This window comes from Mirounga leonina, unplaced genomic scaffold (genome assembly GCF_011800145.1).
Source record: "Mirounga leonina isolate KUSES-001 unplaced genomic scaffold, KU_Mleo_1.0 Mir_175, whole genome shotgun sequence".
In the NCBI taxonomy this organism is placed as follows: domain Eukaryota; kingdom Metazoa; phylum Chordata; class Mammalia; order Carnivora; family Phocidae; genus Mirounga; species Mirounga leonina.
Window position 1 is genome coordinate 8,594,603 of NW_023270453.1, and position 18,726 is coordinate 8,613,328.

At 48.1% G+C, this 18,726-nt stretch overlaps 1 protein-coding gene across 7 annotated transcripts in view; it reads left to right on the forward strand.

The window, feature by feature from the left end:
* Positions 1-18,726, forward strand: part of FRMD4A (FERM domain containing 4A) — a 310,088-nt gene that overhangs the window by 173,283 nt on the left and 118,079 nt on the right. For all 7 annotated transcript variants that reach the window (XM_035021598.1, XM_035021605.1, XM_035021599.1 and 4 more), the window contains exon 5: positions 10,707-10,791. In XM_035021598.1, the coding sequence (XP_034877489.1) occupies positions 10,707-10,791 (85 nt within the window). The remainder of the gene's footprint in view (positions 1-10,706; positions 10,792-18,726) is intronic.

An 18,726-nucleotide genomic window follows, 5' to 3' on the forward strand; every position in this document is an offset into this window, starting at 1 on the left:
GGGATCATGACCTGAGCCGAAGGCAGACGCTTAACCGACTGAGCCACCCAGGCGCCCCTGAGTCTTCTTTCCTTTTCTCACAAGTGACACTTGGCCTCTTAAAACTTGCCTATTTTATCTTATTCCAAATAGGAATAGTTGAAATGCAGCAGCAAACCATAGTTCAATGCATTCCCCAGGAAGGGAGAATACAGCTTAATAAAATGCCAGAAACGATGGGCATTTTCTGTTCACTAATCTATTATAAGAAGTTTTATTCTGTGACTGCAGAGAATATAATTTGCTTCTCATGGCTCACATTTGCAAACATGAAGTCAGCCGGACTTACCACTTTCATTTGCAGAAGGTTTTGGCAAGTCGGGGGCGGGGGGGTTGTGTCTTGGGTTCAGGGGCAAAGCCAGGATCTGAGCGTCCAGATCCAGCGTCTCCCAGAGCACCCCATCCTTGGAACCACCAGGCGGTTTTTGTGCAGAACCTTCATTGTGCACAACTGCAGGGGCATTTAGGCCCGAATGCCTCCGTCTTCCAGCAGACACCAGCACTCATACCCAATACACGCACCCTGTCCTTTTAAAATATGTTAAAGTTCAATGGGGCGCCTGGGTGGCTCAGTCAGTTAAGCGGCTGCCTTGGGCTCAGCTCATGATCCCAGGGTCCTGGGATCAAGCCCCACATCGGGTTCCCCGCTCAGTAGGGAGTCTGCTTCTCCCTCTCCCTCTGCCCCCCAACCCCGGGTCATGCGTGCGCTTGCACTCTCTCTCTCAAATACATAAATAAATAAGATCTTTAAAAATATATATATATGTTAACAAGTTCAAGAGCAGGACACAAACAACTCACAGTTCAGTTCTTCCTAAAGAGCATGGTCAGGAATGCAGTTTTAATCTTAGCCATCCTGATACCATGGAAGGCATCAGAGAGCCTAAGTAAGAGTTAAAGGGTCCATGTCCCAGACGAGAATATGTATCTTCACCTCTGCTGGCGGAGCAAAATTAAACTTGGATTTAACGCCCTTTTTATTTGTTTAAAAGCTACAAACCTATCAGAGCTAACCTTAGCCATTTCCATTACTGATGGGCGTGATCTTGATGTCACAGTCTCTTTAATGGTGGCTCCATTTTCTCAGATAAATGGAAAGGTAACTGCATAAAGGAGAGTTCACAATTCCACTGGGGGGGTGAGGGGTGGTGTGGGGGTGCGGCAACGTCGGGCAAGGCTCAGTTGAATTTAAGTGTTTCATTAACCTGTAATCAAAGGTGGATGAGTCCACTTGCCAGAATACATCAGGATCTCCCCTCCTTCCTGCTGCTTTTCACCAACATTAATCAAGAAGAGAGAATACCGGGCTGGTTGTATATTAGCTGCTTTTTGCAAGCGTCCATTATGAGCTGAGTTATTGGTGGGTTTCGGGAACCGAGCCTTGGAGGAAAGCTTGGGGCGCCACAAAATTGTCGCTGAGGATATGCCGGCCGATCCAAGTCACTCGTGACTTCTGTCTGTGATACCAGATACACAGAGGAGAGCTGCAGAGGTAGGGCCCGGGCTCACAATATGGAGAAGCAGGAATGAATGCTTCTGCCATTTGCCACCCATTTTCCTAGGTGGCTGCAGTAGGCATCTCAGAGAACACGTTGCCCAGGGAAAAACTCTCCTGGGCCACATTTGTGGACAGACCCCTAGCAGAATATTGTCACAAGGCGGAGCTCCTTCTGTAGCTCATTGCAAAAGCTGCTCTTTCTGCAGAGCCTCGGGTGTCTGTGTCCAGCCTTGGCCACCTGAGTGCTTCTAACTCAGCAGCTCCAAAGCCAAACTCATCATCTGGACCTCCCCAGGCCTTCTGTGGTCCCTCAAATCTGTGATGTCGTTATCCATTCAGTCCTGTAGACTTTAACCTTGAAGTCTTTCCTCTTCCTCAGATTCTTAGGTGCATTAATTCTCTCTGGCTACTTCCACCCTCTGCCCTATCCTCCCCTCTCCCCATCATCTGTCACTTGAACTATTACCACCTCCCAGGGTGGGTGTCACCTTGGCACCCATCACAGAGGATCCTGGCTCCCAGACCCCACTCTCCTGAGTCCCCACTTTGCAGCCAGCTGAGCAACACAGAAGCAAAACACCAAGAGTCTGTTTTCTCCAAGAGAGGAGACAGATGCTCTCACGTAGGTGAATTGTGCATTTTTACCTTGGTGCCTGGGCAGAATTCCCAGCTGTACCTCGGTGCCTTTCCAGGGGTGCCCGCAGGCTATTTTCTCCAAAGGAATTGCAGGATGAATTATCTTCATAAAGGACTCAGACCTTGGACTATGCCGCGGTCCATAAAGGAGCTCCCGTCCGGCTGGGCGATTTCCCCACGAGCTCGCTGACCTTTCTCCTTTCTCAACAAGAGCGCGGCGGCTGGAACAGCCCCAGCCCAGCCAGCAGCACATGTGCGTGCCTGCAAGCAGTCTCTCTAGCCGCTCCTAGCCTCTCTCCTTTTGTTTAAACATCTATAGATTCATCCCTGTAACACGTGCACCGTTAGCCTTCGTGAGAATAAAAGCACCCAGTAAAAGACTGTGGAAAAGGCTGACTGCTTTAAGTCAAGTTTTGGGAATTCATCCAGTGGAAATATTAACCACGTATCCCTGGGGATCTAAATTTGGGCTGCCATCCCAGCCAGCATGGCTTACTATTTGGCAATTATATATTCTCTCGCTGTAATGCATATTCGAAACATCTGTGAGAGAGGGGGCGGAATTACCACTTCCATTCAACCGATGATGAAAAATAAGACCCCGATATGTTAAATAACATGAATTTGAAATCGGGGGATTCTGCTTTCTCCTCTGAGCATGTCCTCAAAGGGCCTGAGGCTGGTGTCATGCTGCTGGGTGTTCTCAGCATGGCGGGACAGAGGACTGAAAACCCGTCTTCACTGACCCATGATGTAGCCTGAAAGGACCTCCCCTTTCCTCCTGAGTCAGATCACCAGGAGTGATCACAGAGCCTGCAGAGTCTTAATAATGATCTAAAAAGGGAAAAGGTCTGAGGGAAGGGAACTATCCGTTATGAAACATCCCTCCATCATTCAGGATGATTGTAAATCTTCACAGCCCTTGAATCAGGTATTATTACTCCTGGGTAAAGAGAGGGAGGTGAGGGGTGGCTCAGTCGTTAAGCGTTTGCCTTTGGCTCAGGTCATGATCTCAGGGTCCTGGGATCGAGTCCTGCTTTGGGCTCCCTGATCAGTGGGGAGCTTGCTTCTCCCTCTCCCTCTGCCCCGGCTTGTGCTCTCTCTCGCTGTGTGTCTCTCTGTCAAATAAAATCTCAAAAAAAAAAAAAAAGAAGAGAGGGAGATGGGGGCCCAACGTGCTGATTCTCCTCCCAATACCGCGAATAAATTGCCACCTCTGTTCAGTTAGATCTGACTCCAAACTTCGGGCCCTCCCCGCTGCACCAAGCTACGTCTCTCTCCACAAGTGAAATGCGACCCCATGATTGCTTCTCAGAGACTCTGGCCGGGCCACAGGCCACCAAGTCAGGATCAGTGACTTTGGGCCATCTCGTGTTCCACACTTGGCCGTGGCTGCAGAACCAGGGTCCACCCGCAGAGATGGCGTCAGGCGCAGATGCACCCCCACTGGGAGAGAGGGTGCAGAGAGCAGTAGCCCTCCCAGGCCTGCCATTCCAGGTCTGGCACTACTCAACTCCGAGTGGCCTTGGCGGAGAGCACCCCATTGGCCGGGGGACATCCTACAGTCGCAAAACTTGGAGGCAGGTTGGAACCTCCATAGTGGCAGAGGAAGGGGCCTCGCACATGGTAAAGCAGGAGTTTTCAGAAGCCGAGGTAGGTGTTGTTAGCCCCACTTGAGAACTTCTTGCCGTCTGCTGACCAGGGTGAACACCAGTGGGAAGGCATTCTCCCCGCACCGTGCTCTTCCCTCTCACGTAGGAAGACTCCACGGTCCCGTCAGCACCCTGAGCCGCATCACTGCAGGGCCTGGAGAGCCAAGACCCACTCTCATTCGAGCTGTGAAGAGTGAGTTTCCCCCCTTGGGGACACTGAGCTGCACACTCACCGTTGGCAATAGGTTCAGTTACTGATGCACAAATATCCACCAGGCACTGACCGTGTTGTGGCATTAGTTTAGGAGCTAAGGGTAGAGTGGGGAGCAGAGCAGACGAACCCCTACCCACGTGCACCTCTGCATCCATTTCCCCTAATTCTCGGGCCCTCTCAGCCTGCCCGTCCTCATCTCTGCCGATTCAGTCCAATCCGTGTTACCACCATTGCAACCAGCCCTTCCCCAGGACCCCCCCGCCTTTGCTGCCGGTCACATGCATGCATGCCCCCTGTGCGTGCTCGTGCACACACACGTAGGATGGGATCCGTCCAGTCACCTATTTCTTTTATTTCTGCCTCTGAGCTGCCGAATGTGGTCAGGGCCGGGGGAGGGGGGTCACACAGCTGCAAGTTGGTGCACGATTGCTTATGACCAGTCTCACACAGCTCATCAGTGTTTCTAGCCACTTCTGTCCGTTGCACCTGCTTGGGGCCCTCTGCGATGCCCATGGTGGCTTTTGCTCCCTGCCACAGACTCCAAACCAGAAGCTCACTCCTTTGCTCCAAGAAGGTGGCATTGCTTATGATTCTGTAGAGAAAAGGAAAGCTGGCCCAAGGGAGCTTCAGCTTCCTGCTCCCTTACTTAATTGTACCCGCCCATTCTGTGGCCTCCTTGCCCACCCACTGCATGCGTGCCCACGCACTCACACGCACACCCCTCAGAGGGAGACTGACCCTTAGCCCAGGTCCAAGGCCGGCCAGGTCCACATGTTCCAGCCCCTTCCAGCACCTCTGAGAACTCCCTGCCGCCAGTCTCCCGTCTTTCTCTGTCTTACACTACCCCTTCTCCATGGATTCTTCCCCCCATAACCATGACTTTTCTACCCTGACAAAAGAAAATACTCTCTCTGACTGTATCTTCCATCCGCTCCTGCCTCCTTGCTCCCACCGCTGTCCATAGCACAGGTCCGGAAGGAGAGTTCTGCCCTTGTCTCCTTTCTCCCCATCCCACCGGCTCCTCAGCTTGTGGCTGTCCCATCACGGCCATGGTCACTGGCCATCTCTAGGCCCCAAACTTCACGGGCGCTTCTCTGCCCCCTCTGCCTGAATCAATGGCGTCTTCATCTCTCTGCCCCCCAAACTTCCTCCTCTTCCTGTGGCACCTCCTTATCTCTGTGATTGGCCCCACCACACACCCAGCCAGAAACTGGGGCGTCAACCTTGACTCTCCTGCCTCCTTGTCTTCTTCACTCACTAACTCCTGTTACTTCAGTGTCTTAAATAGGTGTTAGACCCACTGCTGACTCCCCATGAACACCCCCTTCCGGAACCACTCTCCTCGCTGGGGCTCCTTCCGTTCTCCTCTAGGTTACCACCCAGTAGCTTTCCAGAATTCTCATCTGCTCCCCTCCTCAAAATGTTCCTGGCTTCCCGTTATCACGCTGCGGTTATGCTTTGCATGTCCCGTCTGACCTGATTGCCTCACCTCCTGCTGCTCCCTTACCCCCCCCCGCCCCGACACACACACACCGACTCTACAACCAGCCCAGCGATCAGTGTGTGAGCCAGGTCACATCCATCTGCAGACCACCGCTTGGGTCTACGAGACAAGCTCCCCAAATCTGAGAACAGTGACCCTCTGACCGTATTCACCAGGCAAGCTTAAGAAATAGGTCAAGAAAAATTATAGGAAAAATTTCCCTACACATCCGAGGAAATCTCTGTAGGAACACGTTTGTGCTCTGAATGGTTCCCTCCACGCCTGGGCTGGTCCTTCAGTCGTGTCGTCTTCAGCCAAGTGGCCCCGCAACGCTGATCATCTCCACTGTTTGTAGGAAGATAAATAGAGATTAGATTTGTCTCCTCAAACTGAGGTTCACCAACAGTAAACTGAAGTGAGCACTAGGGAAAAAAAAAGAGGGAGAGAGGCGATCCCAGGAAGCTTTATTCCGGGAGTGGGGATTTTATAGCCGAGTTTATGGCCTGACCGTTGGGGTCTTTCCTGGCTGGTTGAGACAAGCAGTTGCTCTTTCCTGTCACCATAGTAACAATGAAGGCAGGGATCCTAAAATGAGGGGCCTGCTAACCAGAACTTGCTAGATCTCAACTGGGTGCCCCACTGAAGATTTTTTTCGAGCTGGTGAAATTCTAAAGATCAGAGATATTCGGCCCCAGAAACTCACAGCAGCACCAAATACCCTTTTCATTCCTGTCGCTCCTTTTTGCTACTAAAAGTCAGCATTTCAAATGTGACCCTTGTGTTCATGACAAAATGAAATCAGCGGTCCATTTAATTAACACTTGCTGGAAAGATTCAGTGATTCCCCAGTGCCACGGGGTGGATGTGGGAGGGAAGAGGAGGAGCGAGCGGTTCAGAGGAGGAAGGCTGATTGCTGCCATCCAAGGCGTCCGCGGGTTACAGGGGACGAGACTCCCCAAGGCCTCAGAGCCTCTTGATTATTTTATGTGCCCAAACACGTAAGAACATTGCACATATTTATTCCTGCTTCAGAGCGTCAGATACAATGTCTCAGGTCGGCATCATCTGGGCCAGGTTGGGTGTGACATTGCCGATGGTTTTCAGGGAACAGACTTAGCCAGGTTTGCCCTTGGCCTAGGACAAAGGTTGGCCCTTTGACTCAAAAAAAAAAAAAAAAAAAAAAAAAGCCATCAGATTCAGTCCTGCTAAATGTGCCCAAAGAGCCCGTTTTAAAGTGTTAAGTTTTATTATTCCTCCGGTAGAGGTACTCAGGGACAGGTACTCAGGTACTCCCAACACATCAGGAGTTGGTGGCCGTGGAAAAGACACCTTGCTGCTCACAGTTCCTAGGAGGAGGGGGCACACCACACCAGGCAGGGCTGCCCAGGGACAGGGACGTTGGTCAGGAGGCAGAGGGAGTGGGGGGAAATGGGGGGAAGAGCCTTTGTTTTGTGGGTTCTGCAGGAAGGAATGGGTGAGGCAGGGTAATCAGGTTTAGGCTTGGCTACTTTGAATCATTTCAGCAGGCTTGGGGGCATCGGGGCTGTCCAGAGTTGTCTGGCCCTGGCGCGGGCCCTGGGGTGAGAGGGCAGGAGGGTCGTGCGTGACCTGGAGGGTGAGAGCCCCACAGAGGAGCGGGAAGGGTGTGTGAGCTCTTGATTGGCTGGTCTGCATATGAAAGGCGAGCTCACACCTCTAAGGAACTGGTCAGCACTGGGAGGGGCCGTCCCTCCAGAGCCACCAAGGCCCCAGATGTCAAAGCACCAGAAACCCATGGTTAATATGGAGCCAGACTTGGAAGTGCCCTTGCAGACCCTGTGAATCTACAAGAAAGCGTTCAGCTCCTCGGCTTTACCCAGAGACCCGGAATTTTCTTTGTGAACCAGGTCTTTGAGGAAGTGCTCCCGCCCGCCCACCTGCGCACTGGTAGTTAAGGAAATGCAACATCGCCACCTACTGGCAAAACGAGGAGCTCTCATGAAATAAAAAAAGAACAGAACTGGTTTAAAAAAAAAAAAAATCCGGATTTTGTACCCAAACCATCAATGTTTCCCACTTCCCCAGAAGTTTCTGCTCCCTGGTGCTCCCGTAGCTTGCCCTGAGCCTCGGTGTCTGGATTGAGATGTCTGGGGTCTGTTTTTCTCTGGGCATTTTGACTCACAAGTTCCCTAGTGCAGATGGAAAGTTCAGGATGGGTTAAATATCCAGGGTTACAGAATAATAATATGACAGGCCTGGAGCTCGTAAGTTTTCCAGGCTGCTTCTTGGTGATAAAGGTTAACGGGAAACTGCTTTCCAGTTTCTGTCAAGAGTTGGTGGTTTATTTTTCCTCATCTCAGAATAGGTTATTTTCTCTACCTTCCTGCCTCGTGTCCAGCCAGACCCCGTGGAACTCCGGGGACACGAACACTGTCGCAGAGAACAGAACCTGCCCTGTCCTTTCCACTTTCCGTTGCTGGGGGTGGAAGGGTGTTATGTTTCCTTCTTATACTATTGAGGAGAAAATGGATGGCAGGGGTAGCGAATGTTCTCAGTCCTTAATTCGCAAGAATTGAAACAAATGCAGGAAAGACACAAGGTGTTGCTTTGAAAATTACATGATTTCAGACCCAACAGATTTAGACTCAGAGTGATTATTGCAGAACTGAGGTCAAACTCCAGAAACTTAGGCTGTTGTCCTGGCTTTAAGATTCGAGGGGAGCAGTGGCTTGCTTGTGCAACTTTCCACGTTGACAGTGAGTGAAGGGCAGGGGGGCAGGGCCCGGATGTGGAATATGAGCCCCCCGACCGGGGATTTCGGGACATGGGTGGGAGGTCACTTACCTCCTCCCCCTCCTGCAGTGCCTTCGCTGCCCCTCTCACTGTCCCTCCTGAGAGCAGCACCCAGCAGCCCGCGGGGAGGAGGGAAGCTGACAGTCTTTCCCTCCCAGACACTTACTAAGTCCTCGTGTGTGCCAGGCACTGTATCAGTGCTGGAGATAAACAAAAATGAATGGGATTTGGCCTCGCCCTCCAGGAGGCCATTCACAGCCAAGAAAGAAGATGCCCTAGGGAGCAGAGAAGTACAGGACCCTGGGGGAGCACGGAAAGCAGAGGAGGAGCCCGGGGGAGGAGCTCTTCCCTGGGGGCCATCAGCAGAGCCCAGGAAAACATGGTGTTCCTGAGTGAGGGCAGAAGGGAGCAGGAGTGGTTTGGGGTGTGGAGAATGGTGGTTTCTGGGTGCAGAGCAATAGCTTGAACAAAGGCACGAAGCAGGATCCATCTATAATGGGTCACGCCTGCAAGTCGGCCTCCCTCGCTCCCTTCCCTCCTTCCCTTTTCCTTCTTTCCCTCCTTCCTTCTTTCCTTCCTTCCTTCCTTCCTTCCGATTTTGCTATTCTGACTACCCCCAGTCAAAAATCCTTCACAACAAATGTGGATTTTTTTTTTATTAAATCCAATTTAACTTATTCTGCTTTAAGACCTAGAGTTTACTACTGCATTTCTTTTTTTTTTTTTAAGTTTTTTTTTTTTTTTTTTTGAGAGAGAGAGCATGAGAGCGGGGAGGGCCAGAGGGAGAAGCAGAATCCCCGCTGATGCATACAGGACTGGATCCTGGGACTCCAGCATCATGACCTGAGCCGAAAGCAGTTGCTCAACCAACTGAGCCACCCGGGTGTTCCTTTGGGACCACTGTAGAGCCTTTATGGAGCCTCCATGACTTAAATTACCTGCTCCAAAAAAGCAAGAGGCAGGTGCTTCTTTTTTTTTCTTGCAGGGAGAGACCAGGTGGCAGAGGTCCATTCTTTGCAAGAATGAGCGCCATACTATAACTTCCAAACATTTTGTAGACTCTCACCCGGAGGGGAAATTGTATTAATACCTGTTGATTGAAAATATCTGCTAGTATCTGAAGTTACTCTGGATTCACTCACAAGTTTAAACGAATCTGTATGATATTAATCACAGCAACCCACACTGGAAAAAATGACAGAAAACATCCGTCTGCGGACAAGAGGTTGCAAACTGGTGGTCTGTGGGCTTGTCCTTGCCTAGGGGTGTGTTTTATTAGCCTCATGCAATGTTGGTTTGTTGTTTTTGTTGCTGTTATTGTTGTCTTCATCCAAATGAGTTTCCAATATTTTACAGCCGTAGACTTCTTAGGTGGAGAACCACTGACCAGGTCCCGCGGTCTTCTTTTACAGTTTGGAAAACAGAAGCCCAGAGAGATGAAGTGATTTGCCCTAAATCATACAGAGCTGGGACCAGATCGCTGGTCTCTTGACTTCCTCCCCAGGATTCTTTCCATCATACTGTAGCGCTGTTCTAGAAGGACCTAGCCCTTATCTTCCCGTTACACCTGCCACTGCCACCTCGGGGTAGCCCCAGTTTCCAGGAGGCAGGTGTCCGGTGGCCCCACTCAGGGCCTATTCCCTGGCAAGGTTCTGCCTTCCATCACCCCCTCCCTGCACACGGCTGGTCCCTAGACAAGTACAAGTGTGTAATCTGATTACGTGATTTAATAAACGCCAAAGTCGATGCATAAAAGCGTGCATTAAATGTAAACGTAAATAATTTCAGCATGTCTCATCATGAAAGAAATCTATAAGCTCCATCTGGATAAAAATCCAATTCTCATTTGGCTTAATATGCATTAATACCACAGCGTTAAGAGCACTTACCACAGCTCTCTGGATTCGCAGAAATCAAATCGCACTTCACCACCTTTGGGAAGATAACGTCGTAACCGTTTTAAAGAGAAATAGGGCCTCCTTTTTCAATTGAGCAGAAGAAATTATCTTCAAGAAATCCAACTCAACAGTGATTAGGACCAAAAAAAAGCAATGTATGAAAATCCAATAATATTATTTAAAAACTGGAAAGCGGCTCAAGAAAAAGAAAGGAGATGGTTGAGTTTAACCCCCTATGGTGGGAGTCCCAGCTCCCTGGCTCTGGTCAAGGTTGTCAAGCATGGCAGTCCTCATGTGCTAGAAAGGGGCTTGAAAAACTCTGCTTTCTTTCAAAAAGGAACCATATGAAAACAACTGATCATACCTTTTTCTTTTTCATTTGGGATGGGGAGTTCTGGTCCTCATGTCAAATCCTGTAGCTCAGAAAACAGCTGATTTTCAGCTCAGAAAACAGCTGATTTTCAGCTTGATCAGTTGCTGTTTCTGTGGCTCATTAGCAGTTTTTCTCTTTCAGGTTCTATATAGAAAGCATCTCATACCTGAAGGACAATGCTACCATCGAGCTCTTCTTTCTGAATGCTAAGTCCTGTATCTACAAGGTAAGACATTTCCTCCTGTTCAGTTTTCCACTGAAAGCCAAAAGTATCATTTGAAGCCAGAAATCCCAAGTTGTTGCCCCAATGTGATTTTATTGATTAGTAAACGTAATTTATAAGTGGATTGCTATAAGTAAATGAGAACGTCCTGAAGCGATACTACCTATTTAACTACAGGACTCCTCCTGATCCCATCACTAAGTTTTGGCTCCTTGGAAGTGCGCCTTTACCTGATTTTAGGGGTCCCGTTCCCCTGGCAGCTGGGACAAAGAGGATACATGGACAGGGAGGGCAGATGCACTAGTCCATGCAGATAGGTCTCCTAAGGACGAGTGGACTTTTTTTTTTTTTGCAGAAGTCGTTTGGTTTATTCTTCCGGGTAAATGTTAGAAATACATTGTCATATGTGGCCAAACAAACAAACAAAAACAAACACACACACAAAAGAACTTAATTGGAATTGTATCGAATGATGGAGAGAAATTTGGAGGAGGAGGGAGAATATATAACTTTGAAACATTAACTCTCCCCATTCATAAGTATGAAATGTTTCTCCATTTAGTAAATTGTTTTTATGTCCCTTAATTAGGTTCTATAGTTTGTATAGTTAGTTCTTTCTTTTTAATTAATTTATTTTAATTTTTTATTTAAATTCAATTTAGTTAACATATAGTGTATTATTAGTTTCAGGGGTAGAATTTAATGAAAACACAGATGGAGACAAACCATAAGAGACTCTTAACTCTAGGGAACAAACTGAGGGTTGCTGGAGGGGAGGGGGGTGGGGGGATGGGATAACTGTGATGGGCATTAAGGAGGGCATGTGATAGAATGAGCTCTGGGTGTTGTATGCAAAGGGTAAGTGGACTTCTTATAACCAAATGCATGCATTATCTGACTATTTTTAGATATTCTGGCAATATCTCTCAAAGGGATGCTATTGGCACTTTAGGTGGGCAAAATTTTTTAATTATACTAAAATACACATAAAATTTATCATTATAATTACTGGTAAGTATCCAGTTCAGTGATTTTAAGTGCATTCACAGTGTTCGTACCTCCATCCATATCCAGAACTCTTTTCCTCTGCAAAACTGGAACTCTGTACCCACTAAACACTAACTCCCCATTCTACCCACACCCAGCCCCTGGCCACCACCATCCTACTTTCTGTCTCTATGAATTAGACTATCCTAGGGACTTCGTATCAGTGGATCCTATAGTGTTCGTCCTTTTGTGACTGGCATAGTTCACTTAGCATTATGACCTCAGGGTTCATCCACGTTATAGTGTGTGTCAGAATTCCCTTCCTTTCTAAGATTGAATAATATTCCATTGTATATAGAGACCGCATTTTTTCATCCATTCATCTATCAATGAAAACTTGGGTTTCTTGCACCTTTTGGCTATTGTGAATAATGCCCCTATGAACATGTATCTGTAAATATCTCTTCAACTCCCTGCTTCCAGTTTTTTTGGGTATATACCCAAAAATATGGTGATTGTATATTTAATTCTTTGGGGAGCTGCCGTATTGTTTTCCACAGGGACTGCACCACATAATATTCCCACCAACAGTGAGTAAAGGTTCCAGTTTCTCAACATCCTCTCCAACACTTGTTATTTTGTGGGTTTTTTTTTTTTTAATAATAGCTATCCTAATGGGTGTTGGGCAGTATCTCATTGTGATTTTGATTTGCATTTCCCTAATGATTAGTGTTGCCGAGCATCTTTTCATATGCTCATTGGCCATTTGTACATCTTCTTTAGAGACATGTCTGTTCAGGGACAATTCTCAGAGTGGGACAGTCCCTTGCACTGCATCCAGTTCCCCCATCTGCTTGCAGTGTTTCCTTTTATTGGCCAACCCAAAACGCCCACATACGTTTCCAGCACACACCCCCTGCCTGGGGAGAGGGGCTTGCAGACTCCACCGGGGCTGAGCTTCTCTACTGGGAGAAGGTATTTGTTTGTTTTATTATGTTCCGTTATCCACTGTATAGTACATCATTAGTTTTTGACGTAGTGTTCAGTGATTCATTAGTTGCATATAACACCCAGCAATTGCACTACTGGGTATTTACCCCAAAGACACAGATGTAATGAAAAGAAGGGGCACATGCACCCCAATGTTCATAGCAGCCATGTCCACAATAGCCAAACTGTGGAAGGAGCCGAGATGCCCTTCAACAGATGAATGGATAAAGAAGATGTGGTTCATATACACAATGGAATATTACTCAGCCATCAGGAAGGATGAATACCCAACTTTTACATCAACATGGATGGGACTGGAGGGGATTATGCTAAGTGAAATAAATCAAGCAGAGACAGACAATTCGCATATGGTTTCACTCATATGTGAAACAAAAGCAATAGCACGGGAGAAGGTATTTGAAGGAAACACCCACACTCTTTCCCTTGTGTGTCATGACTGCAAGCTTCAAGGCAACACCTCAGGTCAGCTCATTAACAGCCACAGAGAAGCACAGCCTATCACCCTGTGGCACGCTAGGTGCTGAGTGCTTTCTGTAAGTTGTGTGGCTGAATCTTCCCCACACTTAGAGGTGAATATTACTTTTCATCCCTGTTTCCCCTGGGAGGAAGATGAGGCACAGGGAAGTTAGGAGATTCGCCTGAGGTCGCAGATCTACTGAATGGCAATGTCAGTGGGGGCTGAAGCTGGCAACCCGAATCCAGGTCCCCAAGCTCAGCCACGGCGCTGCTCTGAGCCCCAGAGGGCAGGCTCTCCCCCAGAATGGAGAATGCCCCTGCAGCCACAGAGGACTTCAAAGCGAAGCACACTCGTGGTAAAGTGGTCAGTGGCTGAGGAAGAAGTCTGAAGAGATCCCACGGCCTATATTTTCAAGTTTAACTAAACCCTATTTTAGGGGATAGCCACAAACCCACCAAACATTAAAACACACGCACGAGTTGGATTGGTACATCAGCCATCAGTTTTTCTTCTGCAAGTTCTCCAGCACGTTCATTGCACAGAATAGTCCCTCCAAATGCAAATGTCCACAATAATAGAAGGCCTGGTAGGGATCAAATTCAATTCTGTGAAAGGACCTCACTTGGTGACAGTTGCTGAGCCAGGACTTAAACTGGGCTCAAACCCAGACCGCTCAGACTGCAGTATTTTGGGTTTTTGCTGAATGGGGGAAAAAGACACTAAATGCAGTTCCAGGAACTTGCAAATTCCTTCCTCTCTCTAAATGCGTTTTCTCATTCTAGCGTGGAAATAAGACCAGCTTGCACATTGCAAGAGTCTCTGAGGGCTTTTGTTTAAGAATGTGAGGGCACATTGAGAAAGTTCGGGAATAAAACGTGAGACTGTCCACCAGGGGGCATACTGGGGCAGTAAATGTCTGGAAATTCCAGTTCCCGAACTGATGAAATCAGCTCAACCAAGTAAAAGTTGGCCCCAAATTGTGCTTGTCCAGACGCCTGGGGAAAAGGAGAGAAACAGTTTTTCATTCAAAGTTGTTCAATTCAGTCCAGTCACAAATGCTTACCCGGAGCTGAAGGCTGCGGTGTTTGTGAACACCGTGCTCACAGAAGACTCTGGGATTCATGGAAAATGAAGAAGGAGAAGAAATCCTCAGAATTTAATATTACAGGTCCCCCAGGGGGAGGTGGCCTGCCACATCAGCCTGCCTGCTGACCCAGCTGCTGTCTGGCTTCCAAACCCCAGCTGGCTCTTCTCAGGATCCGCACCAGAGCTGGCTTCCCTGAAGTTTATGTAGGAGACCAAGGAGGGTCACAAGACCGCCTGTCTCCCTCCTGTCATCAAAAATAATATTTGCATTTGCATACATTGGCACTTCAAGCTTCTTTAAAATTGTCACATATATTTTCTTATTTGAGCCAAACAGGGAAGTAGAGCCAGAACCGTTAGCTTTACCAAGAAAGAAACTGGGGTCAGAGAGGTTAAGGGACTTCCTCAAGGACCAAGGACCGGAAGTGGTTGAACAGGCAATGTGGCCCTGTTTGGAGTCCCGCACACCTGGGTTCCTGTCGTAGCTCTGCTTCATAGTCAATTTAACCAATGTGGATGCCTTCTTTGATGTCTCCAAGCTTAATTTTCCTCTGGTTGAACAAGGACATTAAAGGACCCGACCCAGGGCGCCTGGGGGCACACTCGGTTAAGCATCCGACTCTTGGTTTTGGCTCAGGTCATGATCTCAGGGTTGTGAGATCGAGCCCTGCTTCCAGCTCTGTGCTCAGTCTGCTTGAGATGCTCTCGTTCTGCCCCCCGCTCACCCCCAACTCACTGGCATGAGTGCTCTCTCTCTCTCTCTAAATATATGAATACATCTTTAAAGGACCCGACCCACACCCTTCGTAGGAAGATGAAGCAAGATGAAGCATGAATGTCGTTGGTTAACCCTGTGCCAGGGACATTATGGGCTCCTGCTGTGGACATACAGCTCACTTGGATCCAGACCCAAGTTGTTCATCTCGGCAAAGGGTTTCTGTGTGCCACCCACACCACCCCCCAGCACTTCGGGGGCCTGGAGGAGCCCAGAGGGCAGTGCCAGACGCACAACCTGGACATGATGCTGGTGGATGGGGGCCTCCGTTTACCCAGCTCAGGATTCATATATCAGCTCCCTCCCTGTTTCTCCGGGAACGATCCCTGCAGTGTACCAGAATCTGAATTGTTCAGATAAATGAGCTCTTTGTTCCTGCTTCCTCCAAGCGCTGTTTCATTCACTTTTTAAAGCATTAATACTTTTTTTTTTTTTTCAGAGAGAGACAGTGCACGAGCAGGGGAGCGGGTGAGGTGAGGGGCAGAGGGAGAGGGAGAAAGAGAATCCCAAGCAGGCTCCATGCTTAGCACAGAGCCCAACATGGGGCTTGATCTCATGACCCTGAGATCATGACCTGAGCCAAAACCAAGTTGGTCGCTTAACCTGACTGAGCCCAGGCGCCCCAAATTAATTAATACTTTTATCACAGTAATATGTGATGCAGTTTAAAGTCAGATGGTTCGGGGCGCCTGGGTGGTTCAGTTGGTTAAGTGACTGCCTTCGGCTCAGGTCATGATCCTGGAGTCCCTGGATCGAGTCCCGCATTGGGCTCCCTGCTTGGCGGGGAGTCTGCTTCTCCCTCTGACCCCCCCCCCCCCCATGGGCTCTCTCTCTCTCTCTCTCTCTCATTCTTTCTCTGTAAAATAAATAAAATATTAAAAAAAAATAAAGTCAGATGGTTCTAAGGGCTTATTATGAAAAAAAGCCCACTCCCCAAGTCCCACCACCTTCAACAATTTTAGCTGTTTCTTCTGGGTTTTGCCTATATCCAAATAAGTTGGCACAAGGCATTATTCCTTGATTATATCCATTTTAGATTTATTGAATTCCAACTGAGATGGGTGAAGATTAAGGTCTCCAATACAATCACCCACACTTTCCCGTTTCCCATTTTCCCAAAATGGTGGTAAGCCCAATTCTGGGTAAAGGCCCACAGCTGACAGCATTACATTAGTATGACTAATCCAAGCAGCATCCTCTGGTTGTGATTCCCATTTTAGACAACCCCTCGTTTTACCTAAAGGTAATAATTGCCTTGCTGTTACTTGTTTAGTTTCTACGGGCCCATCATTTTTTTCCCCAAGACCTCCTACAGACTCCCAAATGAATGCGCATGTCGATTTCCAAATGCATCGAGTAATTCATCCATTCCTCTCTTTGGTTTGGTTTTTATTGTTGCCTCCTTTGTAGTTTGTCCTGGGACCTCCCTGTAGCCACCGTCCATCCTCTCACTCCAGTCTGGACCTGGCCTCGTCCGCAGCCCTCAGCACCAGACCCCCTTCCCCATCCCGTCAGTCCTTCACCCTGCTCTGGAGTGTGTCCTCTGTTTCCTGGATCCCGAGTCTCCCTGTGTTTTGTTTTATGCCATTGTTTCACTGGAGGGCATCCTCCCAATAAACCCAGGGAAAGTGCATATGGGAAGTGCAGTGTTAGGGTCCTTGCATATCTGAAAAAGTCTTTCTGCTACCTTTATATCTGATCGATAGTTTGAGTAGATATGGAAATACCGAATGAAGACATCTCTCAGAATATCAAAGGTGTTGCTTTAGAGTTTGCTCCAGAGAAGTTTGCTGTGCTGTACATTGTATGCGGACCCTCTCTCCCTCTCCTGCCACCACCCATGGTATCTTTTAGGATTTCCTCTTTATTCCTCTTCATCTGAAATTTTAGGGCGGTATGCCTTGAAATGGGTCTTTGTAAATCCGCTAGGTTGTGTATTCATTGGGGACTTTTAGACTGGAGATTGGTATTCTTCTTCAGCTCTGGGAGATTTTTCTGTACTATTTCTTTGATGATGTCTCCTCTGTTTTCTCTGTGCTCTCCCTATGGAACTCCTGTTAATGAGATGCTGGGCACAGCCTCCTGCTTTGATACCTTGTATCTCCTATTTTCCATTTCCCTCTTTTTATTCTACTTCCTGGAAGATTTCATCAATATGATGTTTAATCTCTATTGGCTTTTTAACCTTTGCGTTACATGTATACATTGTATTGTCTCTTATCCTGTTACTGCCTTTAAATTTAACATTCTTTTATTGTTTCAATATTAATTATGCATGTTCTGTGTCCTTTCTGTTTCCTTTCGGTTCTTTTTTTTTTTCCTGCCTGTGTATTTCCTAGTTTGGTCTCTGTCTTTCATATAGGAGACTTGCCTCAATCGTCTGTTGATCTTGGTCTATCCATCCATGTAGAAGAGTGAGGCGCCTGGGAGGGGGTGGTCTCCTGGTGGATAGCCCTGGGGACCAATCCACTGGCAAGCTGGTTCTTTCAGTAGGAAGCCTGAATGGCAGTGTTTGGGTGTCCTTTGTCGTGGCTCTTCATTCTCTCCAGAGGAGAATCTTCCCACTTCCTGTCTGGGCCCGTCCTCCACTTCCAGGGTAGGGTAGGGAACCCCTCCACTTGGGGAATAGACTCCCTTTCTAATCCTGGTGCTTTTGATGGGGGCCTCATTCCAGCTTCCTGTTCATCTTCTCCAGAGAACAAACCTCTGACCTTTTCAACAGCAGAAAAGTGAGGAAAGATGTTTCATTTTGTTTTGTTCTGTTTGTCATTTTCCCCAGACTAGGAGCACCACCTTCCTGCCTTCCACTCTTTCTTCACCAGGAGGCAGAACCCATGACCCAGTGGGTTTCTCCCTCATATCCCCTTGCTTTATACTTTACAGTCCCGTGTTTTGTGCAAAAAGAGCAGGAAAATATAGTCATAATCAATCCAAGTTGCCGAGGATTAGAATATGGTCACGAGAGAACAGGGTTCTAAGCGTGAACTTTAAGTGGAGCAGGATGAGGTACAGAATGGGGGTCCCGGACACCCCACACAGCTGCATGCTCAACAGCATTTCTGATGTGTTTTGTTTTGTTTTTTAAGATTTTATTTATGTGACAGAGAGAGCGAAAGAGAGGGAGAGAGCATGAGCCAGGGGGAGGGGCAGAGGGAGAGGGAGAAACAGACTCCTCCTTGAGCAGGGAGCCTGATGCGGGGCTCAATCCAGGAACCCTGTGATCATGACCTGAGCCGAAGCAGATGCTTATTAACCAACTGAGCCACCCAGGTGCCCCTCTGATGTGTTTTAACTCACAAGGAAAGAACATTTATGACCAGGGGATAGATAGAACTCATTTAGAAATGTGTATCTTGTTCAATGGGGAACTCCCATGGGAAGGCTACCCTTGATGTTGTGTGTTTCCTGGAAAATCACACAAGAAAGCAGAGCACTCCTGCCAAGGCTTCTGTCTTTAGAAGTGGATTCCCATGCCAAACTGAAGAAGCCCATAGCCCAGCCCCGCAGGAGGCGGCGGGCTTGTCCCACCCGAGGGGAGTGATTGGGTGGATGTGGATTCTGATCTCAGCTCTTGCCCCACCTTTGGGCTACGGGACTGAATCCTGCCTTCTCTCCACCGATA